The sequence below is a fragment of the Tiliqua scincoides genome, chromosome 2 (genome assembly GCF_035046505.1).
Source record: "Tiliqua scincoides isolate rTilSci1 chromosome 2, rTilSci1.hap2, whole genome shotgun sequence".
Lineage (NCBI taxonomy): Eukaryota > Metazoa > Chordata > Lepidosauria > Squamata > Scincidae > Tiliqua > Tiliqua scincoides.
This window is the reverse complement of record NC_089822.1, coordinates 263958603-263985740: the sequence shown is the minus strand read 5'-3', so window position 1 is coordinate 263985740 and position 27138 is coordinate 263958603. Positions and strand designations below refer to the sequence as shown.

The window sequence follows — 27138 nt, the reverse complement described above, 5'->3', positions numbered from 1 at the left end:
CCAGGACTGTGTTGTTTGGAACTTTGTCCTGCCAGGTGATGCCGAGGATGCGTCAGAGGCAGCGTCAGAGGCAGCGCATGTGGAATGCGTTCAGTTTCCTCTCCTGTTGTGAGCGAAGAGTCCATGACTCGCTGCAGTACAGAACTATACTCAGGACGCAAGCTCTGTAGACACAAGGTCTGTAAGGTGTGGCCTTACTGTATGCAAATCTCAGTGGGTTATGTGGGGCTTACTTCTTCCATTGATAACCAAGCAGTATTACTACTCTCCAAGAGCTGGGGATGGGTGGAGGGAAGGGATTCTGGGACTGTGTTCCTGAGCATGTTTATTTATTTTTCACATTGCCACATTTTTGGGGATAACTTTTACCATTTTTACCACTAAGGCTGCAATCCTTTACATACTCACCTGGGAGTAAATTCCATTAAACTCATTGGAGCTTATTTCTGAATAGACATGCAGAGGATTGCACTGTGAACATGCTGGAGTTTACTTCTAAGTAAACATACACAGACTCAGGACCGCTTGCTGCAAACCAGGAATTCCCTGCTTCAAATCTTGTCTGTGCCACATGTGGTATCTCCACCCATATCCCCATCGCCCACGTGTCCCTGTGAGGTTTTATACCAGCTGCCATATGCAAGAGGGTGCCTTATAGAGTTGCATGGGTGAAAATAGATAGGTGCAGTTCCCTGCCCCGAGGTACCTACAGTCTAAAACAGCTGAGGAGGAAAAGAACAGAGGAGAGGAAATCAGAAACCAAGAGAGTGAGGAAAGAAGATGGGCAGTTAATAATGCTGACCTACCTTACAGGGTTGTTGTAAGGCTTATGGTTACTAAGGAACCAATCCTATGCTTCCGTAGTGCCCAGGGCTACAGCGGCGCCAAAGCGGCCACTGCTGTATCCTGTGGGGTCAGATGCTGGATCAGCACAGTCAGTGTTGTCTGCCTGACACCTGCGTTCACTGCAATGTAGCCTTTCTGCTTTTTGCAGCTGCTCTGTGCACAGGGCTGACGAAGTGGTCCTTTTGTGCAGTAGGAAGCTAGTGCTTCTTTTTATGGTACTGGAACCAGTGGTACTTGAGATGATGTCGGGTGGTACTCACAGGACCCCTGGACCCTTGCTGCTTGGCAGCAAGATCAGGAATATGACACAACAAACAGTGGTAGGAGGCTTGGTCCACAGGCAGACCTCCAAAGCATGCTTTTCTGTGCTCAAAAACCCCTCCCGTCTACCCTGAGCCTCTTACTGGTGTTTGTCATGTTGCATCTGGCCTCCCAACTCAGATGTAATTGGTGATGACATCATTGCCAGTTATGTCTGATGGTACTTTGAATAGATGGACCATGTGAAGTGGTACAGTGCAGGACAAACATTGAGAAACACTGTAGTAGCCTGTTAAAGGTTTCCTGGTTTACCATTTCCTGGTTCTTTTGCTTTTTGTTCTGGCTTTTAATTCGGGTTGGTTTTTTTTTGGTAAGCCGCTCTGAATGCCCACTTGGGAGACAAAGTGGGACATAAATACCACGATTAAAAATCGAGCTCAGAGCGCAGCATCAAGATCGGCCAGGGGCTTATCCAAAGAAAAGTGTGTCACCATGTATAGAATATTTTTTTCTTTCCCTTATCACAACCAGCCACTGCTACCTGCATATCTGAAATGAGGCAGCAGAGCTTCCAGGTTAGATGAGACCTTCTAAGCAAGTATGAGATTCTAGACCATGGGTGTCAAACGTAAGCTTTTTATCTGGCCCTCGGGATCTCAGCTGCTAAGCAGTGCTGAGGTGTTACCACAAAAACATCGGCCCACATGAACATTGGGCTTTCCCATTTCTTGAAATATGATCAAGATTTTTTGTCTTCTGATTTGCAGTTAATGAACTTCTATATGAGAGCAAGGTGCTGATTTCTGTTGAGATGAGGATGAGATGTTTCTGTCTGTTCTGTTTCTTGATGAGAGCAAGGTGATAAATACTGTTGTTGTTGTTGTTTCTGGCGAACAGCTGCTTAATGATGTCATTTTCTGCTTAACAACATCACTTCCGGCCCTTAACAGGTGCCCTGAGTGCTAACTTCGGCCCTCTGTATGAAACGAGTTTGACACCCCTGTTCTAGACTCTCCCAGTTGAGAAGTAACTGAACAGTTGAGCATCCACTCCCCACCTTTTCTGCCAAGATGGAGAGATCAGGTAGTATCTCAGAAAGTGATTTTCATGGCTGCTGCTGGAGCAGGCAGGCAGGCAGTTTAACGGGGTCATGGTGGTTCTATCCCAATGCATTGCAATGGCTGCTTGGAAACTCAGTGGATTTTTATGTATCCTACAAACCATCGCAAATGTACATTAAACATCATGACTGGGTCATCATTCGGCTGCCAGGATGGCTGAGATAATGCGCGTGAGGCGCTCGGCGCACTAAAAAGCAGCCACAGAAATCTCAACTATTTGGGGTATCCATGCCAGCTGCCATTCCAAAATAACAGTGTGTAACACAAGAATTGTTTATGTTGAATTTTTAATGTCTCTTTAATACAGTTCAGAGGTGCTGATTCCAACAGTTATCTTAGTTGTTTTGTATCATCAAACGTTTTTCAGATATCAATGCTTTCTATGGGCCATTCAGTGTCATTCTTTTCAGTATGTCCATAATAAGGGCAGCACCCCCCCCCCACTGTGCCCAAAGCATCAGGTGTACTGTACATTGTTGGATTCCTAAGATGTAGGGGAGGAGAGTCCTGCCCGTTTTATAGTTCTCGTTAGCACTTTCAAGAGCTATTATTATTAGTTTAGAAAAATACACACACTACACACAAACTTCTGGGTCTGTAAGAAATCTTGAAAATTACCAATACAGAAGTTTAAAACCAAGCAAAATCCACAAAATAGCATAAATAGTAAGAACATTAAGCAGGGCCTTGCGGAACAAGAGAATCCAATCTAGCAATCTGCTTCCCACAACGGTCAGTTTGATCCCCTGGGAAGGCCATGAGGAGGGCAGGAAGGCCAGAACTGTCCCCTGCTGTTGCTTCTCCGACCCCCCACAACTGCTAGTCAGAGAGAAACCGGGTCTGATCCTCCTCCGGGTCTGGAGGTTGTATTTCATTAGCATGGCCAATGCCCACTTATAAAAGATTTCTCCTCCTCCATTAATTTGTCTGATCCCCCTTTTGAAAGGTTAAAGCCTGTGGTCATCACCGAAAGCAGTGGCAGAGAGTATATGATCCTGCCAATCTTAGTTTTATTGTCATGTTCTTCTTCATAGATAGCCAGAAGTGCAATAAGTAGCAGCAAACCCTTAAGGGTGTGTGCAGATTTATGGAAGCAATCCCAGCTCCTGTGAACTTATGCTGAGTCAAAGCATTGGACCACTTAGCTCAGAATTGTTGACTAGGTCAGCACTGCTCCCAAGTCAAACACATTCCTCTTCTTCTTGGGGAGGAGGGGGGAGAACAGCTAACAGAAATCACCAGCGAAAATAAACTTCCTGTTTCTTAAGAAGCAATAAGTTGTGAGCCCAAAAACTCACCAAGTGTCCTCAGGTACACCATTATCTCTTAGCTTCAGCTCCCTCCATCCCTATCTGAAATACAGAGATAATAAAATGGATCTGCCTTGCAGGGTTGTTGTGAAGATTGCTAGCATAAGGCATGTGAAGTCTGACTCCTGAACACTCTAAAAAGTGCTTATCAGTGTTAAGTACTACGATGACCTGTCCACAAAGTTAAATTTGGTTTCCTGTTACCATCAGGGGGTTGACCTCATGGTGGCGGTGGTTTAATAAGGGCAGGGATCTGGCACTGTGGTTTTCACCCTGTTCTCAAAAAGCAAAAAGCATCTCTCCACAGAGGGGGCTGATAGCTGTGGCCACGTTCAGATATGCTGTGGAATGAGGTAGGAGAGGCTTGAGGTGACTGCATGGGTTGTGGGGCCTCAGACTACAAGTAAGGGAGAAGGAAATGTATCAAGTTTGAATGTTTCCACGTTAAGAAAAAAATCTCCCTGCAAGTAGACAGCTAGCATATCAAGGAGAATTGCTCTGGCCCAGCTCGTTCCTTGCTAGTTTTCCACTTGCAAGGCAGTTTTTTTTTTTACTCAATGAAGCACTGAAAAATGTGATTCCCACCTGCATTCTGAAAGGCCACAGTCCATTCTCCCATTCCCAATTCATCCCAGCATTTTTCACCGCAGCGAGATCATAATTCATATCATTTTTCTCCTATGTGTATTCTCTTATGTCGGTTGAGGGTAAAACTCATGCTGAAGCATTTCCTGGATTCCGAGCACCGACAGGGTTGCTCTCCTATGTGATTTCACTTATGCTTAATAAGGAGCAAGCTGCAACTAAAGCCTTTGACTCATTCCTTGCATTCATATGGCTTCTCTCCCGTGTGGGTTCTCATGTGGTCAGTAAGGTTGGAGAGCAGAATGAATGTTTTCCCACAGTCCGTGCATTTATGGAGTTTCTCCTCCATGTGAATTCTCTTATGCTCGTTGAAGTTTGATCTCCTGCTGAAGCATTTATCACACTCCAGGCATTTATATGGCTTCTCTCCCGTGTGGATTCTCTTATGATCAGCAAGGCTTCTGTGACGGCTGTAACATTTGCCACAGTCTGTGCACTTATATGGCTTCTCTCCCGTGTGGGTTCTGGCATGCGTATTGAGACTTGACCTATCACAGAAGCCTTTATTGCATTCAGGGCACTTGTATGGCTTCTCTCCTGTGTGAATCCTCTCGTGCTCCACCAGATGTGCTTTCCGGCGGAAGCTTTTCCCACACTCCAAGCATGTGAACGGTTTCTCTCCTGTGTGAATTCTCTCGTGTGTTATAAGATTTGATCGCTGGCCAAAGCATCTCCCACAGACTAGACATTTGTACTTTTCTAATGAAGCTAGTCTTTTATGCGACCTTTGTCTAAAGTGTTGTCCCCATTCAACTGGGATCATCACTTCTTCAAAGCCTGTGGAGATTTCTCGTGGTATGACAATATCCTGGAGCTCCTCATAGGTTCCCTGAGAATGAATGAAAAGGCCCCCTTCCTTTTCTGGGAAGCTTTCCTCTTGGCTCTCAGAGGTTTCCTCCTGATCAGTACTATGAGAAATGCTCTTGTCCAATCTGCCTGCCAATATCTTATTCGCTTTCAGTTCCCTGGAGTTCTCCTCTAGTTGACTGCTTTCATTCCTGCAAACCATCTCATCACCTTCTGAAATAAAGGAGAGAACCCGGTATTGTCAGTAAGTCAGGCAATATAATGCCACTTCAATAATGCCTCTATGTACATGGTGCTTTAGAAAGCATGAGAGAACAGGTCCCTGCCCTTAGGAGCTTACAAATTTGAAACTGGCACACGGGAAACAACAGAGGAAGGGAAAGGAAATAAGAGACCACAGTAATAAGGGAGAAATACATGATTATTACAGCTATAAGTTTACAGTAGGAAACAGAATGTCAGAGTTGGAAAGTGCCTTAGAGGTCATCTAGTCCTGCCCTCTGTTTAGTGTAGGCCAGGGGTGTCCAAAGTTTTTGGCAGGAGGGCCACATTGTCTCTCTGATACTGTGTTGGGGGCCGGGGGGGGGAAGAATTAATTCACATTTAAAATTTGAATAAATTTACATAAGTTTACATAAATGAACATATTAAAGATGAACTCATATGAATGAATGAAGGTCTTGCAATAGCTCAAGGCCTATAAAAGGCCTTGCACAAAGCAAGGCTGGCCTTTCCTTTGCTGCCACTGCTGCATCACAGATGTGAAACAGCAAGCAATGGAGGGAGCCCTCATCCTACAGCTCATGCGAAAGGTCGAACAGTTGGCCGTCATGCTGAGAGCAGTTGCATCTGGCCAGTGTGGGCTCCAACAAATCTCTGGAGAGCCAGAGGCTCATTGGAGACTGGGGGCTCCCTGAGGGCCGCATTGAGAGGCCTTGAGGGCTGCAAGTGGCCCCAGGGCCGGGGTTTGGGCACCCCTGGTGTAGGCAACTGACAGGTGGCCATCCAGCCTGTCTGAAAACCCCCAATGAGAGAGAGAGACCATGACCAGTGCCAGACAGCTCTTATAGTGGGGAGATTCTTCCTCGTGCCTAGCCTAAATCTACTTCCCAATAGTTTCAACCCATTAGTTTTAGGCCTGCCCTGCAAAACCACAGAAAGTGAGCCTTCCTGTTCTTCTGCATGACAGCCCTTCAGATACTTGAAAATGGCTCTTGTACTTCCCCTGTCTTCTCTTCTCCAGCCTAAACATACCAAGCTCTTTTATCTGGAGCTGCAGGTTATGCCACAGGCTTTGTGGAAAAACTGGATTTTGAGGAGGGATATGGAAGAAGCAAGAGATGTGGCATCATGACAATGTTCTGGGGGGCTGTTCCAGGCCTAAGAGGCAGCAAGAGAGAAAGGACAGAGCCATTTGAGGAAGCAGGAGGATTCAGGCAAATGAGGGTGGTGAAGCTGGATGAATGAAGGTCATACGCAGGAAAATAACCCTGAAACACAAGGCCAGAGACAAGAAGGGGGCAAGGCCAGGGAGGCTTTGAAGGACTGGAAACTTGGGGTGGGATTAAGGAGTGGACAAGGAGCCAATGCTCTTTATCAATGCTCCAATGATTTAAGAAGGGGCATTTAGGTCAGAGCTCTGGATGGAGTTGACGGAACCGACATCATGATTCGTTTTAGGGTGCTTGTGTGAACGCATGAAGGTTGCTGATGCAGCTGGAGTTCTGATGTGCCAGGAAACAGCAGATTCTCCAACTTCAGGCAAAGCCCTAATTATAACGTTGTGTGGAGAATAAGAGATTAAGGGTGCAATCCTAACCACGAGTTAGGCTGGTGCAAGTCCCTTGCGCCAGCCTAGGAGGGTCACGAATGTACCGTAAAGCGCATTTGCACCTCCTCAGGAGCAAGCCGCACCAGCGCACAAAGGTATTCTGGCCCATGGAGGCTGAATCCAGCCTCCGTGGCAGCTTGTGGAGGGACATTTACATCAGCCAAGCTCAGTCAATGCAAGGCTCTGGGGTGGGCAGGGAGGAGACTGGGAAGAGGCAGGAGGGAAGCGTTCCAGGGTGGGTGGAGGGTGGCCCTGAGGGTGGACGGGGAGCGGGAGGTGGAGCTGGGATCCGGCTCTTATGCCGGATCCCAACCCCCGAGCAGTGCAGAGCGGCTTCAAGTCACTCCGCTCTCCTCGGACTTGTGCCACCTCAGGAGGTGGCGCAAATCTGAGGAGACCCGTAGGGGCTGTAGTGGCTTACCCAGGGGTAAAGGGAAGAGTTTCCCCTTACCTCTGGCTGAGCCACTTTGGCACCCTATCTCACACTGGATACAACGCAAGCCTCCTGGCTTGCCTGTTCTAGCGCAAGATAGGATTGCATTTCACGAGATAAGAGATGAAGGCCTTCTCAGGAGGAGGAGGAGACGTTGCACGGCAGTAGCTGAAGGAGGAGGCCCAGGCAAAGCAGAGGGCCAGAGAAGAAGAGCAAAGGAGGAATGCAGTCCACCAGCATGGTGGAGATTGCTGAGCAAGACAAAGGCATACCAGAACTCCAGCTTGAAAGAGTTGGCCACTCCAGTTGCATGCCTCTGTAAGTACACTTGGATAGGGACCAATTGGTGGAATAATAGAGGGACAGATTCACAAACTAACACAGTTAAGTTATGCTTTCCAGTAAGAAAAAATAAAGTTTCTTTGTAAGATCAGGATTGGTGTCGCAGGACCAATTCTCAAGCAGGGATTAAATAAGACCTGCTCAATATTCTGAGTGATCCCAGGATTGGGCTAGAGCTCAATCACCTCTGAGCCAGCTATGGCAAAATTTGCATTAATATCCAGTGGATATTAATTAAGATTAATATTAATTAATTAAGATTAATACTAATTAATTAAGACAATGGACAATGACAGAAGAGGAGACTGGGGTGGGCAAAGCAAGAGATGGCCAGCGTTTTTGCTGAGGGGAACCAGACAGGAAGAGCTGTATTTTTGCTGTCTTGTCAAGAGAGGAGCCTCGTGATTTGGGGACAGAATATGGAGGCGAAGGAGAGATGAGGGTTTATGATAAAGCCAGGCCTGCGAATCTGCTTGCGACCGTGGTTTCTGATAGCAAACTATGGGGCTTGCCAAGCCATACATCACCTCAAAACATGGGTACCCCTTAACCACAGCACGGCCTGATGCCTGAATTGAGGCTGTATTATCGAAAAATCATATTTTGGGAAGCTGCAAGCAAGTGACTCCTTCACAGAGGCTCTGGGAACAACAGCCACAATGTTAAGGAACTAGTAAGTGAAAGAACCACATCTGACCCCTGGTGCCAAAAGGCCCAATAAAGGAGACGTAAGAACATAATAACAGCCCTGCTGGATCAGACCAAAGCCCCATCTAGTCCAGCTTCCTGTATCTCACAGTGGCCCACCAGATGCCCCAGGGAGCTCACAACAAAAGACCTGCATCCTGTTGTCACTCCCTTGCACCTGGCATTCTGAGGTAGCCTACTTCTAAAACCAGACTTTTCTTCTTGAATTCTGTCCAGTGCCCCTTCCAAGGCAACTCGGGCACACACCATCACCGCATCCTGTGGCAAGGAGTTCCACAGACCAATTACCCTCTAACAGAAGTAACGTTTACCTAGCGAGGCGGATTCCCAGTTGTTCTCCTGCTTGATCCCACCAAAGTGTGGCCGCGGCCAGGTCTCAGCTGTCTCTGCCTCAGGGAAACTGACCATCCCCTTCAATGGCCCCAACACCTGAAAAGCAAGGAAGGGCCCATAAAGCAAACATAAAGAGAAACTCAATAGGCAAGGAGCCATTTCTCCCCCTTTCTCTTGAAATATTATCATTAAGAGTATTTATATACCACTTTTCAAATAGAATAATTTACAAAGCAGTTCACGCACTTAATAAACAAACAAACAAACAAACAAACAAATGGTCTGTATGATAAGTCAACAATTATTCACTGTCTCCCCCCACTTTGGGCAACCCCTGAACAAGTCTGCATCCCTAAATCTATCTATGGGGTAGGGATCCGGAGTGGGTCATTTGTCCCCATTCATCTTACTGGTCTGAGAGGGGCAGGATGTGCTCAGATCATGGCACAGCTAGATGAGATGTCTAAATCAGTCCGTGAATGGAAGTCCCCAAAGGGAAGTAGCTTCCAAAAAATGGCCTGCCTACGAGTGCATGGCTATAATGCTTAAAAGAACATTTAAAAGAGCCCAGCTGGGTCAGACCCAAGATCTAGGAGGAGTTTATTTATTTTCCTATTTTTATACCACCCTTCCTCCAAGGAGCTCAGGGTGGTGTACAAACTGTAGTTCCTCTCCTCCTTTTCCTCCCAACAACCCTGCGAGACAAGTGAGGCTGAGAGAGAATGACTGGCCCAAGGTCACTCAGGAAGCATTGTGGATGAGCAGGGATTTGAACCTGAATCTTGCAGATCTAAGTCCAATGCCCAAACCACTATACCATCCTGGCTCTGTAGGGTCATGGCTCAGTGGATGACCATCTGGTTTGTATAAGGAAGGTCCTGCATTCCAGCCCGGCTTAAAATTCCTGCCTGAAATCCTGGAGAGCTGCTGCTAGTCACTGGTGACTACTAAGTTGGATGGACCAACGGTGGTTGATTCAATAGAAAGCAGCTTTCTATGTTCCACGTAGCCCAGTACCCTGTTTCCAACAGGGGACAGCCAGGTGCATCCAAGGTGGACACAAAAGCAACAGCCCTCCTCCCTGTTTGTCCCTTTCCCAGCACCTGCTATTCAGCAGTACATTTTCTCCATGCGCAGAAGTCCCACTGAGCTGACCTGGCCAACAGCCGCTGATTGAGCTTTCTTGTGCATGAGGTTTTTCTAATCCCCTTTTAAAATCACTGAGAATATACAAAAAGCCCTGGACAAACATTAATAGGCTTGAGATGCAGAAGGTCCTGATGCAATGAGACCAGGCTGCCCAAGGGACTCCTTCCAGCTTTCCCACATGCTGAAGGGCACTCTCCTCTGTTCAGCAGAGTCCAGTAAAAGAGCTTTACCTGGATTGTACCATTTCAGGCTGCAAGAGGGGAGTCTGAATGCTTCCCCAGTACAGAACCTTCCCTATACAGAAAACAAAGGGAAAGTTTACACTGAACCTCTAGCTCTGGCACACCAGCTCTGTATATTCAGAGGTTTGGGAGATTAGATGGGGGGGGGGGTGTATTCAAAGAGGCACCCCCTGAACTGTAGCCTGAGTGACACAATCCGGCAAGGGCTTTGCCATTTGATTCTGTGGAAGGGATCAACGCAGCCGACGCCTCCTAGCTAGGAACAAACATGGCCGCCACCGGAGCGTCTCATCTCCCGCATCCTCACCTGCTCCTCCTGCTGCCGCTGCAGCAGGAAGTCCTCAGCCAGAGCCACTGCTTGAGAGCCGCTCTCTGGGCTCCCTTCCTCAACCCAGCGCTGCATCTCCTGGGGAAGGACGGCTAGGAACTGCTCCAAGATCACCAGCTCCAAGATCTGCTCTTTGCTGCGGGTCTCCGGCTTCAACCACCGATGGCAGAGTTCCCACAGCCGTCGGAAGGTGCCTCGGGGGCCTTCTGCTTCCTGGTAGCAGTGCTGCCTGAATTGTTGCCTCTGCACATCTGCCATGGCGGCCGCCCCACCTAGGCTCTCCCCTTCTCCACAGCCTCCTTTGTTGTGTGCAAACAGGCCAGCTTTGGCCAGGTGCAGTTCCATACTCAGGCCTGGCAGACACGGGACCGTCCTTTCCTCTGGAGCAGGCTGGCTGGGGTCAGCTGCATCTCTGAGGGGGGGCATCAAGACGTGGGGATCATCCCTTGGCCTGGAGTGCAGCAGCCAAGGGTTGGCCCCGGCAGGTGGAGGGGACTCCAGGGCATTCACAAAGGCCTGGAACTTGGCTTCCCAGCACTGCTGCGACCGTTCGTTGGACTCCTGCTTCACCTGCTGGACTGTGCTTCTTTCACAGAATTCCCCGGGACTCCCAGCTTGGATGTCGTCTTTCCCCAGGCCATCTTCTGGTGCAGGGCCTGCTTCATCCAGCACCTCCACAACTGCCAACTGGGCACCTAGTGCAGCTGGGTCTTTCCGGTCTGCTGCCATCTTCCCTCCTCCTCTGAACAATTATCCCAGATATCAATAAGCTCTTGGTTGAGACGTGACCGAATCCCAGCAGCTCCAGAACCAGCAGCTGGATGACAAGCAAAACTAAAAGTTCCTGGGGAAAGAGAAAGAGGAAGTCAGAGCTTCTGCTCCAGGAAGCGAGAAAGGCAGTCGTCAAATATCAGAGGGCCACTAGCAGGGCTGGAGGAGCCCAAATGGTAGGCACTTAGTCAAGAGGGTGCAGCTTTTGGACTGAGGAACACAATTCTCACATGGGGGGCACAGGAGCCTGGTCTCATTCTGCTGTAAGAATGAACGAAGCAGGCAGTTCTCAGCGATGGATGAACAGAGGCAGTAGGAGAGCATCTCTCGGCTACCTGGGGGACCCTGCTGGATGAGATCAAACCTCCAGATCCAGCTTGGTATCACTCTGGTTACTGGCACAGCGTCAGTGCACCAGTGCCAGTCAAGCAATTGGTTTGTTGGTTCTGTCCTGGGAGATGAGGCCCTTTCGGTAATGGCAGCCGGCCCTCGCAATGCCCTCCCTTGCTACTATGACACGAGTAGTGGCCCCAAGTAAAAACAGTTTGATGCACTTAGGCATTTGAATTTGCATTGTATTGGCGGCTGCTTTTAGAGTTTAATTCAGGAATGTCTGTCTTGATCTGCTATTGTCTTATCTTGTTTGAGGTTTTTTAAAAAACAGGCCACCTGTTCGGTTGCTTTCATCCACTCTTCTGCTGTTGCCTGGCCTACTTGTGCCGCAGAGGGAGGAAGCAGAATGAGCTACACTGCTGCATGCAGAAGATACTGTTTAAAAAAAAAAAAAACCAATTAATTTATGCAAAACCTCCCTGCAGGTAGAAAGCTAGCCCTTCAGGGAGCACGGTTCTAAAAAGTTAGCCCCTCAGAGAGCATGGTCGTAAACAAGCTCTCTGTTTCTCCACTGAGCTAGTTTTTTTCACTTCCAGGGAAGGCTTTTTCCGTACATGTGATCTCCCCTTCCCTCCACTGCAGCCTGAAGTGGTAGAGTCTCTTCTGTGATCTCAGGCCTGTATGCCCTTTGTGGTATGTTTCTTCCCCTTTCCTCCCTCAGGACCCTCCCCACTTCTAACTGTCACCAACCAACCGCCTCCCACTCAGTGTTCCAGGACCCTTTGTTCACTGGCTCTGTGTTCTGTGCCCGGATTCATTTGCCCACTACATTTAAATAACTGCCTTTCTAAACAACTGCCCAAGGCCTGGGGGGACTTGTTTACTGCTTAAGGCAGAAAGGAAAGGGAAGAAAGAGGAGAACACCCCCATTTAGGCACCAATCCTGGCACAATGTGGCTGCCATCACGGTCAGGTGGTCAGCTGCTGATGGAGACAGTTGTGGCTGGTGAGCTCAGATCAAAGGTGCCCCAATAGGAGATGCGTCTGAGCGGCAGAAGGTAGACTTGGCATTCATAGGATCCCGGGTCCCGCCCCTGGCAGCGTCTCCAGGTGGGACAAGGAGAAGAGCTTCCTCTGCCCAAAACCCTGGACAGCCACCGCCAGTCTGAGCTGGACAGACCAAGCTCAGACTCAGGAAGAAGCCGTGACAGTGCTTCCTACAAGAACAGTCCTTCCACTTGGAGATGCCCTCCAAGGGAGGACCAGTTCCTGTCCCCCAGACAGCCAAAAGCTGGGACAGCAACAGAGCAACAGCTGGGGGGGGGCAGGTGCCTCTCACCCTCCCCTTTCAAGTACAGCTCTTATGGGGAGCAGAGCAAGGGCGACCATCCTCCCTGTGCCTCCCCCCATGCAGGAGGGGGAGGAGTGGGTGGGGGCCCAGCAAATCAAAAGGGATCACACCCTGGTTCCGGGCTGAAGGACACACAAGATCAACCACGGCAAGCCCTCTGTCTCCTACCCCGCCAGGGTCCCAAACCAAACCCCTTCCCCTTGCCTGCTGGTTGCACTGGGGGGGGAGGGGCTCCACGGCAGGCAGAAGCTCTGGCTGTGTGTGAGGGGGGAGCCAATGTGGGGGGTCAGGATCACAGTGAGGCAGAGGCTGAGAGCCCCCCCCCCCCAAGTAGTCTGGCTCCAATCCGGCTGTGACACAGCCCCCCCCCCCCCGGCTGCTACTGGGTTGTCCACACCAGAGTGGAGGATACGCGGGATGCGTCCAGAACCGGGGCAAGGGGGGGGGTCTTTGGCAGGCAGCAGAGCAATCAGGGCTGGGGGGGCATCGCTTTAGCGGGGGGGACACCCAGTCGCAGGGCTGCAGAAGAAGCGGGGAGGGCGAGGGGCCAGTCCCTCTAACTGGGGAAGGGTCGCGGGGCTCTGTAGCTGCGCTTAGGGCTCCCCCTCCCCATATCTCAGGGGGCGGGTGGCTGGGTGGGAGGGAGCGAGGCGGGTGCACAGCGCCTCCGGGGCGGGGGCTCTGCTCCTCCCCCACCTCCTGCCTTGCGCCCCTGCGCCCCCCGCCCCTCCACGCACCCGATCCCTCCCGGGAGGGCTCGATCCGGCTCTGCTTCCTCCTTCCAGCCGCCTCCGCTCGGTGCGCCTGGCGTGGGAAATTCAAACGCCACTTTCCCAGGGAAGGCGGAGCAGGAAGTGATGCGCGGAGCTCGCAGCTCCTGATGAGCCTCGCACTGCGGGCTGGGCTGGGCATCCGGACTGGCTCCGCGGGCCCCCTCGAGAGCATCTAGACCCTCCTCCTGCGGGCAGAACCTCCCCTCCCTCCCCCACGCGTGTCTTGTGCCTGCGCGTGGGAGTCGCCCTCCCACCTCCCCCTCCAGAGAGAGTTGCGAGCAAGCACCGTCCCTGTCCGAGTCTCGGCCCCCTGTCCTGGTGGAGCAGCCCGGAGAGGCGAGGGGGCTCCTGAGCGTGTGCAGAGTGCTCTTGTGCAGAGTGGGACCGGGATGCAGGAGAACTGCCACGTCCGCCTCTGCACAGTGGTCTGATCTGGGCCAGCCTCTTTCCCACCAGGACAGACTCTCGCACTCCCTTCTGCCCTTGCACAACTGTGCACAGCAAACAAGCCCAATCGTGTCCTTGTCTACTCAGAAGTAAGTCCCATTGTCTTCAGTGGGCTACCTCTCTGGAAAGTGTGCATAGGATTGCGGTCAAAGCTCCTCACATCTGTTCACACTTGGACTCCAGATTTCTGGTGACGTCCCAGAAGTGATGCCCCAGGTGGGCACCGATTTGTTCTGTTGCTTCGGATCCTTTTCACCTTGTGGGCTCTGAGGATGCGGGCAAGTTCCTCCCTTGGGAGGATGACTTTGTCTGTGTGCTCTCTTGACCCCCCCCCTTGGCCAACTAGAGCATAAGTACATAAGAAGAGCCCTGCTGGATCAGGCCAAGGGTCTGTCCAGCTTCCTGTGACCCACCAGAATTCTCTGGGAGCACTCTGGACCAGTACTTCTCAGTCTTTCTCCTTTGCTGTACCACTTCACATGGTCCACCTATTTGAAGTACCAGTGGAAGTGACTGGTGATGACACTATCACCAGTTATTTCTGAGTTGGGAGGCCAGATATGGCCAACCAGTAAGAGGCTCAGGGTGGCCTAGCTGTCCAGTACCACCCTGTCTGGTGGTACTCGCAGGACCCCTCGACACCTGCCACTCAGCATCAAGACCAGGAATGTGACACAAGAAACAGTGATAGAGGCTCTGCTCGGCAGGCAGAGCTCCAAAGCATGCTTTTCCACGCTTGAGAAAGCCCTCTCGTCCACCCTGAGTCTCTTATTGGTTTTTGTCCCGTCGCATCTGGCCTCCAAACCCAGAAGTAACTGGTGACGATGTCATCGCCAGTTACTTCCAGTGGTACTTTGAATAGGTGGATCATGTGAAGTGGTACAGCTGGAGGACAAACATTGAGATCACTGTTCTAGACTGAACTAAAGCTGGACATTTTGCACACAGAGCAGCCAGCTGCCCCTGACCCACGACAACCCCTCTCTGACCCATCAGGCACCTTTGCCCCAGAAGATCTGGGCATTGGCTCCCATGTGCTGCAATTCCATGTCTTCCCCTGCATCACAGAACTCCTGGGAAAGCTGTGATAAACCACCACCAGCATTTCAGAACAGAAAATAAGGAGACTTTTGGAGTCCTGCATGGCCTTTTCCCACCTCAAGAAAGATCACCCCCCTCTTTCCATGATTACATGTTGCTCTTCTCCCGGATAGAGAGAGGCAAGCAGTTGGGACAGTGGATTGGAGCCTAAGATGAAAAGGAAATGCATTTGGGCCTTTTTCGCATAGAGAAAACACACCTAAGGAAGGATGTGGTAGAATCTGGGAAAGTCCCGCAGTGTCCGGAAAAGTGGGTGTAGAGCAGCCCCCACCATCAGCACAAGAACCAGAACTTGGCATCCCCCACAATGACACTGATGGGGCCACATGCAGAGGTCAGAGGAACTGAAGGCCCAGCTAGTATTGGCCCATTGGCATATACACCGTGACCTGCAGAAATGTACATCGTATGTCACAAGCTCTTCCACTGTATTCGGAAAGTGGTCTATAAATAGCCTTAATAATAATGCTACAAACACCAAGGCCTGGTTCACACATGCGAGAGTAGAACACCGGGGTGGTGGAAAGGATGCACCACTTCAGACCGAGGGGAGGAGAACACACTTTGGAATGCTCTCTCCCAAGAAAAGGGCTTGCAAGCGGAAAATCAGGACACCAAGGATAGTGGAACTAGTTCAGCCTTTCCTTGCTGTGCTAGCTTTCTACTTGCAGGGAGCATGTTTCTTTTTTTTAACACAGGAAATACATCAATAGACACTTCCCCGCCTGCAGGCTGAAGTGTTCCTTCTGAACCTTCTTCCTTTAACACCCCTACAGAGAAACTGCCTGCAGGAAATCAAGGGTCACTTGAAAGACACCCTCATGAAATATATGCTTCTTTTTGGTTGGGCTCTAGCAGCCTCCTCCGCCAGGGACTCACTCTCCCAGGTGTCTGCCTGCCTCCCACAACCTGATCTTCTGCCTTCCCTGTCATTTTCCATGTCTTTCCACACTTGATCACCAAACCTCCCCTGGAGCATTATTGTTTTGGGGAAGCATCATCAGGCCCTGGTGGGGCATTGGAGCCCCTGACCTTGTGACTCTGCTGGCGACAGGAATGCTTGACTTGTGACTGCGATGGGGTCACGGCCAGTTTGCCCACGAGGCAGGATGGGGAGTGATTCACAAGGAGAGGTGGCAGTGGAGGGCTGGTCTGGCCTGCTGCCTCCCCCTCCCCTGACAGGGCCATTTTCTTGCACACCTCAGGCGGAGCACTAGGCTCAAGAGCCAGCCAAGCCAAGCCAAGAGTGGCTGTGGCAGGCCTGTTCCCACAGGGTCCCCAGCTGGCCAGGCCTAGAGGTGCAGTGGGAGGAGGTGGCCCATCCCATTGATACACAGAGGAGCAGCAGTGCATATGCAAGGAGATGCGCCACTTTGGCTGTGCAGAGGGGTTGACCTGGGACAGAGAGGGGCCTTTCGTCTCAGCTTTTCCATCTCTTTTTGTGACATCGCAAGACCGATTCAGCCAAATCGAAACAGGCCACATTCACTTGACTTACCTGGGGGTCAGCCTCAAGGTGGTCTCTCTCAGTTTTCATCTCAAAGGGAGGGAGGGGGGAACCCCTTGATCGTAGGGTAAAGACAGGTGCTGCTGACCGAGCGGAGGTATCTTTTAAGTGGTGACCTCTTACATTTAGCAGGGGGAGTGCAATTGTCCCTCTTCTTTGCAGCAGGGTGTCTTAGTCTGTGGAATTCCTTGCCACAGGAAGTAGTGATGGCATCTTGCCTAGGTGCCTTTCAGAGGGGACTGGACACATTTCTGGAGGAAAAGTTCATCGCGGGTTACAGGTCATGGTAGGTATGTGCAAGCTCCTGGTTTTCGAGGCAGGCTACCTCAGATTGCCAGATGCAGGGGAGGGCACCAGGATGCAGGTTGTGTCTTGTTGTCTTATCTTTGGAGCATTTGGTGGGCCACTGTGAGATATAGGAAGTTGGACTAGATGAGCCTTTGGCCTGATCCAGCGGGGCTGTTCTTATGTTCTGATATGTTCTTCTGTCTTCTCCACTGCCCTTAGCCTGCGTCTCTTTGTTATTTTTTTTAGAGATGGTGAGACTCTTGGGAACACAGAAACTCATATGCAAAACCCTTGTGAACTACTTTTGCAGATAAGCGAGCTTATTTATTCATTTTATTTATGACATTACTGCACTCTTTTCAAACATTATTCCCAGTGCCAATTATACGTAAGAGAAATTAAATATCAGTAAAATGCTAAGAAACACAGTAAAATATCTTAGTGAAAAACACCCTCCCAAATATGAGCCAAAAGTGATATAAGGCCTGGGATGTGATTGGGCAGCCAAAGCGCCTGTCTAGGAGAGGCGGTGGGAGGGAGGGGGCAAGTGGTCCTTCTTCCAAGCAGGTGTCTTTATGATGTGAGCAAACAGAGGCTGCCTCAGTTCCAGCACAGGAATGCTTCAGAAGTGTTTCTGTGCAACGTGGGAAGTCGGAAACAGGCTTTCATTTCTGGCATCCCATGGAAATTTGCTTATCTAAAACATTTCTGTCTCATTCAGCATCGGCATGGAGAACAGCACATTCAAGAGAACAACCAGCAAAGCAGGACATCCAGTCTCCTGTGCAGGCCCAGTCAAAGGCTCTCTAGCAAGACAGGCCACAGGGAGGAGGTGGCCCAGATGGAGGCAGTAGGCGATATCTGAGCGGTGGCTGGGAAGAGAAGGCAAGTTCATGTATGAACTTGCAGAGTGGGGGGCAAAAGTGGCTTGGAGCTGGCGGCAATCCAGGGCTTGAAGCCGGTGGACGACAACCAGCTGACCTGATGGAAGCTGGAGGACATGAGTGGGAGGAAGTCAGTGAGGATTAGTTTTGGAATCCAGTGGACGGGGCAAGTGGATGAAGCTGGTGGATGTCTGCAGATGAAAGCTGGTGAATGTCAGACCACTGAAGCCTTCTGACGCTGGCAAGCGGACGAAGCTGGTGGAGGGCCCTGCCCGCGAAGCGCTCGGAAGCCAGTGGACGCTGGCAAGCGGACGAAGCTGGTGGAGGGCCCTGCCCGCGAAGCGCTCGGAAGCCAGTGGACGCTGGCAAGCGGACGAAGCTGGTGGAGGGCCCTGCCCGCGAAGCGCTCGGAAGCCAGTGGACGCTGGCAAGCGGACGAAGCTGGTGGAGGGCCCTGCCCGCGAAGCGCTCGGAAGCCAGTGGACGCTGGCAAGCGGACGAAGCTGGTGGAGGGCCCTGCCCGCGAAGCGCTCGGAAGCCAGTGGACGCTGGCAAGCGGACGAAGCTGGTGGAGGGCCCTGCCCGCGAAGCGCTCGGAAGCCAGTGGACGCTGGCAAGCGGACGAAGCTGGTGGAGGGCCCTGCCCGCGAAGCGCTCGGAAGCCAGTGGACGCTGGCAAGCGGACGAAGCTGGTGGATGTTTGTGGATGAAAGTTGGTGCGTGTGTGATTGCTGAAGCCTGCTGGCAGGAGGTGGTGGATATTTGTGGATTCACTGGGGGCTTTTCCTGGATGGAAGCTGGTGAAAGTTGGCACTCAGAAGCCAGGAATGATGCTGACAGGCAGAAGCTGGTGAAAGTGCCTGGGTGATGCCTGCAGATGGCCACAGCCCCCCACTCACTGTGCTTTTCTATGACTTCCTTCCAGGGACCTCAGAAGGTGGTGAGATTTTCCTGGGGAAAGGAGTGTGCAGTGGGATCCAGGGCTTGGCGAGGCTTCAGGGCAGGTGAGGATCTCTGCTGTGATGAATATCCTGTTTCTCCCCTTATTTTTCATCCGTTCTTTCTTATCTGTTGCACTTATTACCCCCCAGGAACGTCTGGTTGGTTGAGAAAGGTAGGAGTAGCCAGGACATGTTCCCGTAGCTGGCTTTGTGCTTTACTTGAAGCCCACCCACCATGGGCTCGAGGGGCTTGAGTGTCTCCTTAATTTCTGGAGCTGTGTCTGCCTCCCGACTGGGTAGCCAAACGTGTCTGTCTGAAGCAGTGAGAGGGAGGGGCCAGGTGGTCTCCAGTCCTCCAAGCAGCTGCCTTTATGAGAACCTCAAGTCTAGGCGACCTCAGTCCCAGCACGGTGATTGATGCTCAGGTAAGCTAACTCTTTCACAGTGCTTGTCTCCCTCCCAAATATGAGCCAAAAGTGATATAAGGCCTGGGATGTGATTGGGCAGCCAAAGCGCCTGTCTAGGAGAGGCGGTGGGAGGGATGGGCCAAGTGGTCCTTCTTCCAAGCAGGTGTCTTTATGATGTGAGCAAACAGAGGCTGCCTCAGTTCCAGCACAGGAATGCTTCAGAAGTGTTTCTGTGCAACGTGGGAAGTCGGAAACAGGCTTTCATTTCTGGCATCCCATGGAAATTTGCTTATCTAAAACATTTCTGTCTCATTCAGCATCGGCATGGAGAACAGCACATTCAAGAGAACAACCAGCAAAGCAGGACATCCAGAGTCTCCTGTGCAGGCCCAGTCAGAGGTTCTCAAGCAAGACAGGCCACAGGGAGGAGGTGGCCCAGATAGAGGCAGTAGGCGATATCTGAGCAGTGGCTGGGAAGAGAAGGCAAGTTCATGTATGAACTTGCAGAGTGGGGGGCAAAAGTGGCTTGGAGCTGGCGGCAATCCAGGGCTTGAAGCCGGTGGACGACAACCAGCTGACCCGATGGAAGCTGGAGGACATGAGTGGGAGGAAGTCAGTGAGGATTAGTTTTGGAATCCAGTGGACGGGGCAAGTGGATGAAGCTGGTGGATGTCTGCAGATGAAAGCTGGTGAATGTCAGACCACTGAAGCCTTCTGACGCTGGCAAGCGGACGAAGCTGGTGGAGGGCCCTGCCCGCGATGCGCTCGGAAGCCAGTGGACGCTGGCAAGCGGACGAAGCTGGTGGAGGGCCCTGCCCGCGAAGCGCTCGGAAGCCAGTGGACGCTGGCAAGCGGACGAAGCTGGTGGAGGGCCCTGCCCGCGATGCGCTCGGAAGCCAGTGGACGCTGGCAAGCGGACGAAGCTGGTGGAGGGCCGTGCCCGGGAAGCGCTCGGAAGCCAGTGGACGCTGGCAAGCGGACGAAGCTGGTGGAGGGCCCTGCCCGCGAAGCGCTCGGAAGCCAGTGGACGCTGGCAGGCGGACGAAGCTGGTGGAGGGTCCTGCCCGCGAAGCGCTCGGAAGCCAGTGGACGCTGGCAAGCGGACGAAGCTGGTGGATGTTTGTGGTTGAAAGTTGGTGCATGTGTGATTGCTGAAGCCTGCTGGCAGGAGGTGGTGGATACCTGTGGATTCACTGGGGGCTTTTCCTGGGTGGAAGCTGGTGAAAGTTGGCACTCAGAAGCCAGGAATGATGCTGACAGGCAGAAGCTGGTGAAAGTGCCTGGGTGATGCCTGCAGATGGTCACAGCCCCCCACTCACTGTGCTTTTCTATGACTTCCTTCCAGGGACCTCAGAAGGTGGTGAGATTTTCCTGGGGAAAGGAGTGTGCAGTGGGATCCAGGGCTTGGCGAGGCTTCAGGGCAGGTGAGGATCTCTGCTGTGATGAATATCCTGTTTCCCCCCCTTATTTTTCATCCGTTCTTTCTTATCTGTTGCACTTATTACCCCCCAGGAACATCTGGTTGGTTGAGAAAGGTAGGAGTAGCCAGGACATGTTCCCGTAGCTGGCTTTGTGCTTTACTTGAAGCCCACCCACCATGGGCTCGAGGGGCTTGAGTGTCTCCTTCATTTCTAGAGCTGCGTCTGCCTCCCGACTGGGTATCCAAACACGTCTGTGTAAAGTGGTGAGAGGGAGGGGCCAGGTGGTCTCCAGTCCTCCAAGCAGCTGCCTTTATGAGAACCTCAAGCCTAGGCGACCTCAGTCCCAGCACGGTGATTGATGCTCAGGTAAGCTAACTCTTTCACAGTGCTTGTCTGTGCTTATGGTATTATAAGCGGACCACATTATCCTCAAGGGTCAGGTGGATTAGGCTGGTGAAAGAGGGTGTGGGTTGCACCCTGCCAGGGTTTGGGAACTCCCCCTAATCTCTCCCTGACTCCTTGGGTGGTAATTGTGACGTCTTCCTTTCAGGAGATGTCAGGTGCTGTCTGCCAACAACACCTGGATTTCCAGGTTGCCAAGCCTGTTTCTTTTCAGCCATTGATGTCTACACTCCTCTGGTTTTCCATCTGTCCTCTGTGGTTCTTCAGCATCTTTCCTGGAAAGAAACATAAAATATGCAAAGCAATACTGGAGATATAAAATTGCTTTCCAGCTTTTTAAAGCGCGTTTGGCATTGACCACTTCAATGGGCACAGCGTCTGGTCCTGACTCAATGGTCCAAACCATTCTCAGATTGGTACAGAACAAAGACATACTCAAGGCAGGCATTCTGTGGGTCAGGAAGACTACAAGCGTTTCTCCAGAAACATGTGTGTCTCCTTAGGACTGCGGTTTTCAAACTCTCTGGGAGTTTGAAACCCGCAGTAAGTCTTTGCGGGGGCGAAGGGAGGCAGCAGGGGCAGGGGGAAGGCAGTGATGCCATCCCCAGGATCATTTGCTCCACTCTCACTTTCCCTGACCTGGGCAGCCCTGCAGGCGCTCGCACGGGGCTCCCCGCACCCAGGGACAGCTGCTGCAGGGACTGGAGGGTGCACCCCAGTCCCTGCAGCCCCATCGGAAGGGAAAGTGGAGCGATCACGCTCTGCTTCCGGTTTAGCGGAGGAAAGGCGGGATTGCCTCCCTCTCACTTTCCCTGACCTGGGGAGCACAGCCGAAGGTCGCGCAGGGCTCCCTGCACCCTGGGAGGCTGCAGGAGGCTTAGGCAAGTGTACCCAAGCCCCTGCAGCCCCCCTGCCTCCACCCTGCCTCCTGGCTGCCCCCGCCCCTGAAGGGTAAAGAGACCAGGGCCCTCAGGTTGAGGCTTCACAATGCCCCCATTTGAATACCACTGCCTTAGGAGTTAAAGCACTTGTAACAAAACTAACAAGTCAGGGAACTCGATCACCAGCATTCCTTGGGAAGAAGGTATATCTATAAAGATCACATTCCTGAGGCCAGGGAAGTGAGATAAGTGTTCTCCAGAAAATCAATGGGGTCACACCGTATACATGTTGTTCACCTAGCGGGGATGGTTTCTCAGGTTCCTACAATGGCACCTGAGGCTTATTTCCATAACACAGGCCAAAAAACCCAAATTATCTCAAAATGAGAGCAAAAATCAACAATTTCTCTGACATCACATCACTGACATCACAAACATCCACACTGTCTGGAGCATCAGTGCTTTCTATTCCAGTGGCTTCCCTGTCCAAGATGGAGGCCTTCACATTCCCATGCAGTCTGCCTGGGAGTCTACCTGTCTACCTACAGCTGGGACGAGCCAAGCCACCTGCTCCTCTCTTGGCCAGCCACAGGCTTCAGTCACTTTCTCAGAGGGCAGCAAGGAGTTGGCATCCCATGGCATGCCTTGGTCAGCTGTGAGCGAAGGGAATCAATCTCTGTCCAACATGCTGGATCTTGTCTGATCTCGGAAGCTAAGCAGGGTCAGGCCTGGTTAGTACTTGGATGGGAGACTGCCTGGAAATACTGGGTGCTGTAGGCTTATACCATAGTCTTTCGAAACTGAAGGTTGCCAACCATTAGACCCCGCTGCTGTCTTGGTGCCTATTCAACCAGGTGTGCCATTCTCTGCTTGCTCTGGAGCATCGCACACTTGAAGACAAACCACACTGGGATTTTCTTCCTGCTCCTTCTCCATGCCCAAGGCCTAGAAGGTTCTGTCCTTTTTCACCCCTAGATGCACAGTCCTTTCTAGAAGTGAGAACCTCACATGTTCCTGGCCTCCGGCAACTTGATCACTACAGAAATGCTGTCTGTTGTTGCAAGGAACATAGTAAAGATTCACCTTTTACATTCTAGCTTAGAGTTTACCAATCTGTGGGTCGGGACCCACCAGTGGGTCATGAGGCGGTTTTTGGTGGGTCGTGAAAAGTTTTTGAAATTTTATTTTTAAAAGTTTGCAAGCACCCTTGCCTTGCAAAAATTAAAGAAAATTTAAGAAGAAAAAATTAAAATGTCACATTTCCTGATTTTCTCTAGAAATGGGAGTGCTATAGGTAATGCATTAACTCAATTTAGCCTTTTGACTGGCCTGGCAATCCCTAACTGCACATCTTGCTCTCCAGTTCAGCCTTCTGGGTACCCTGGAATGACTGTAAAGACCGGGATGCAGGAGAACTGCCACTGCTGGCCAGAGGAGGTACCACATCCGCCTCTGCACGATGGCCTGTTCTGGGCCAGTCTCTTTCCCACCAGGACAGACTCTCACACTCTCAATTTGATCAGATATTGTTGAGAACCAGATCTCTGTATGTCTTTGCACAACACACGCACACAACTGGTTCACTTGTCCTGGCCTGAAAATAGGATTTCCTGGAAATTGCACCGAGAATGGGTTGCGGGGGGCAGTTTTCCAAGAGATCTCCAGGATTCTCCTACAACAATTGTGTTGAAGAGGGAATTTTGGCAGTCTAAGCCGTGAGAGATGCAGACTCCCCTTTCTACATCTGGTGGCACCTCTTTACTCAGCGTGTGGTTGGCCTGTGGAACTCCTTGCCACAGGATGTGGTGACGGCATCTGGCCTGGATGCCTTTAAAAGGGGATTGGACATGTTTCTGGAGGAAAAATCCATCACGGGTTGCAAGCCATGATGTGTATGTGCAACCTCCTGGTCTTGAAAGTAGGCTACCTCAGATGCCAGATGCAGGGGAGGGCACCAGGATGAGGTCTCTTGTTATCTGGTGTGCTCCCTGGGGCATTTGGTGGCTACTGTGAGATACAGGAAGCTGGACTAGATGGGCCTCTGGCCTGACCCAGCGGGCTCTTCTTATGTTCTTATGTTCAGGTGCAAAGCTGTGCAAGAACTCTGTTCCAGGGCAGGGCTGATTAAGCCCAGCCATGCTTGGGTGGCTCTCTCAGGGTTAAGTTGAAAGAGCTCAGATTGCTAGAGGGGCCTCTGGTTAGTGAGAAGGGGGAATTTCCTGGTTCTCCTGTCCTTTGAATTTCTCCCAGTAGCAGTATTGGGGGGGTCAGGGGACTTTTCTAGGGAGGTATCAGGTGAGTTTAGGGGACCCCTGGGTGGAGGGAGGGTGGAGGATGCCCAGCTTTTGTGTTGTTTTGCTTAGGGTTTTATTGCATTGTGCATGTTTTATGTTACTGCCTTGACTGCTATTTTATCTGTTTTTAGCCTTGTATTTAATGCTGTGCCTTTTGATCTTTTAACTACATTTATTGTATTGCTGATATATTTCATTGGGTTTTAAAAAAAAAATAGATTGTGAACCCTTTGGGGATAGGGAAGCATTTATTTTACTATGTAAACCGGTTTGTGAACTACTCTGGTTGAAAAACGGTATCATCATCACCATCATCTGTTTGCTGTTTTTTTTGGGGTGTGTGTGTGTCAGTGTCCTTTGTAAGCTGCCTTGGGTGCTCCTTGTAGGGGGGAAAGCAGGGTAAAAATAGATTAAATGAATGAATAACAAAAGCACACTTTGCTTCCCTTCTTCTTTTCCATCTCTGCTGGTGTGTCAGCAGGTATAGTCGTTTAGAGAGGGCTGGGGGCTGAGAACTGATGGGGGGCTGGAGATATAACTGAGGGGGAAGTAATGAGAGCACCTTGAGAGCCCAATCCTATCCAACTTTCCAGCTCCGGTGTAGCCATAATGCAGCCCTGTAGTAAGGGAACACATGTTCCGATACTTTGAGGAGGCCCCAGTGACCGCCCCTCTACCACAGAATGTAGCACACACCCCACTGGCACAACTGCACCAGCACTGGAAAATTAGATCAGATTGGACCCTGAGTGAGGAGGGAATGCAGCAAGAGGAAGAGACAGAAGGGGGGCTTTGTCTTGTCAGCTTGAATTAGATGGCATTTTTGGTAGGCTGCTCCTTTACATCAAGATGTTGTCAATTTCTGAGCTCCATCTAATGTCTCATGTTCTTTCTTTCTCTCAGAGTGAAGCCTCTCCCACTTATCCAAAACCAGCACCTGCCCTTAAACTTTCTCCAAGCTTAGTCCAGAGAAAGTCCTGCTGGTCCTCTGAAAACCACTGGTGGGGCCAGTCACCTCACCTTGCCTCTTGAGAGAAAATGGCAGCCATGTCGAGTGTTGTGGTGCCACAGGGTGTAAAGACTGCACCAGAGAATGGAACGAAGGGGGAAGAGCTGGACTCAGCAGGCCCAGAAGCTCAGAAGGGAGTCAGAAAGGGCCCTCTTGGGACCCAGGCTGGGAGGATAAGTGAGTTCTGGGAAAGTGCCATTCCACAACAGGTGAAATGGGAGCCAAGTGAAGAGCATCTGCGATGCTGGGAAGCCCAACTTCAAGGCTTTGTGCAAGCGCTGGAGTCCCCTCATATGGATGGGGCCACTTCCCAATTGCTTCAGCCCACTTTGATGGACAACAACACCGAGGCTTTTCAGCCCCATTTTGGGGACACCGCTGACTTTAACCCACAGCTGAGGGTAGAGAGGATGACCCAATTCCCACCAGGGAGTGGGAAATCACAGCAGACTGACAAAAGCCCATTCACCAAAGAGAGCACGGGCAGTGGAGCAATGACGGAGGAGGCCCTGGACAGGGAGCCCATCGCCCTGGACACACCACGACAGCAGTTCCGGAGCTTCCGCTACTGGGATGCAGAAGGGCCACAAGAAGTTTGCCAGAGGCTCCGAGAACTTTGCCGCCTGTGGCTGAAGCCCGAAAGCCATAGCAAGGAGCGGATTGTGGAGCTGGTGATCTTGGAGCAGTTCCTGACCATCCTCCCCAAAGAAATTCAGAGCAGGATGAGGACCTGTGACCTGGAGACTTGTTCCCAAGCAGTGGCCTTGGCTGAAGGTTTCCTGCTGAGACAGCAGCAACAGGAAGAGAGGAAAAGAGAGGAGGTGAAAATATTTTTTTTCAAGTGTTCTTGTTCCAGGAATCAGTGGGATCAGTAGTGTAACTAATGCGATGGGGGTGTGGCAAAGTAAGTACTGTAGGTGCCGAAATGTGGCATGTAATTGGCCACTCCCACTTGCCATTGGAGCCGTTCCGGGTAGCGATGGCAATGCACACACATTGCTGTTGCTGCCTGGAATGGAGCTGCTTACACAGTGTGTTGCGGCACCTGTAGTACTTACCCCGTCACCACCCCTGTAGCAATGCTACTGCATGGGAGGGCATTTGCTTTGCCTGCATAAGATCCCAAAGTGAATCCTCATCGAGAGAGAGCTGGAGTGGTAGGGCTGGGATGGACTGCCGTCTCAGGCCCCTTGATAATACGGCGCTAAACGGACAAAGCATTTGACTCTGTGCAAGCATTGTGCATCTCAGGCGATCCTCAGAAAAGCAGCCCACACTACACAAAAAACTGTATGTCGTACATTTATTTATTTATCTATCACATTTTTATACTTCCCTTCCTCCAAGGAGTTCAGGGTGCTGTGCATAGATCCTCCACGTCTTTCTGTCCTCACAAGAACCCTGGGAAGTAGGTGAGGCTGTGAGATAGCGACTGGCCCAAGGTCACCCAGGAAACTTCATGACTGACCAGGGATTTGAACCTGGATCTTCCAGGTCTAAGTCAAAATCCAGAATCACTACCATCCTGGCTTGCATACACTTAATACAGGTTGAGTACCCTTTATCTAGGATTCCAAAATACATAATATTCTGAAATACAGAACGTTTTTGAGCTCCAGTATGACTTTTTTTTTTTTACTTTTTGCCCAAAGAAATAAAATCACAAACTGTGTTTCATGCACAGTGTTATTTAAAAATATTGTATAAAATTACCTTCAGGCTATGTATATAAGGAAGGGGTATATGAAATAAAAGTGAATTTTATGTTTTGACTTAGGGCCCATCCCAAGCACTTCAGATAAGGGATGCTCAAAAAGGACAAGTTCAGGTAAGGGTAGATTGCAAACCCAGTGAGTTGAGTCTCAGCTGTCAGTCTGGTCGAACTGAGAGGTCTTCACAGCTTAGCTGACTGGAAGTCAGTGGTTGTTGGGGACCTTTGATGTGACTGGAAAGCTTGAAATGCCACAGGGTT

The 27138-nt window shown here is 51.0% G+C and overlaps 1 protein-coding gene across 2 annotated transcripts; it reads right to left on the bottom strand.

Annotated features, from left to right (window-relative positions):
- Positions 1–2526: 2526 nt before the first annotated feature.
- On the bottom strand, positions 2527–13634 carry LOC136640419 (zinc finger and SCAN domain-containing protein 31-like). Of its 2 annotated transcripts, XM_066615542.1 has the most exons (5): positions 13549–13634; positions 11797–11895; positions 10336–11200; positions 8616–8733; positions 2527–5203 (listed from the first exon to the last, which is right to left on the bottom strand). In XM_066615542.1, the coding sequence occupies exons 3-5, from the start codon at positions 11083–11085 to the stop codon at positions 4356–4358; spliced, it is 1716 nt and encodes a 571-aa protein (XP_066471639.1). In that variant the 5' UTR covers positions 11086–11200; positions 11797–11895; positions 13549–13634; the 3' UTR covers positions 2527–4355. The 2 variants fall into 2 exon arrangements, with proteins under 2 accessions (XP_066471639.1, XP_066471640.1); XM_066615543.1 differs by lacking the exon at positions 11797–11895.
- Positions 13635–27138: the final 13504 nt, after the last annotated feature.

Excerpts from the sequence above, each read along its gene's own strand:
- LOC136640419 (XM_066615542.1), bottom strand. The coding sequence starts at position 11,085 with ATGGCAGCAGACCGGAAAGACCCAGCTGCACTAGGTGCCCAGTTGGCA. Across the intron at positions 8,734-10,335 it reads AGCGGCAGCAGGAGGAGCAG|GTGTTGGGGCCATTGAAGGG; the intron begins GTGAGGATGCGG and ends CTTGCTTTTCAG. Across the intron at positions 5,204-8,615 it reads CTGGGAATCCGCCTCGCTAG|AAGGTGATGAGATGGTTTGC; the intron begins GTAAACGTTACT and ends CCTTTATTTCAG.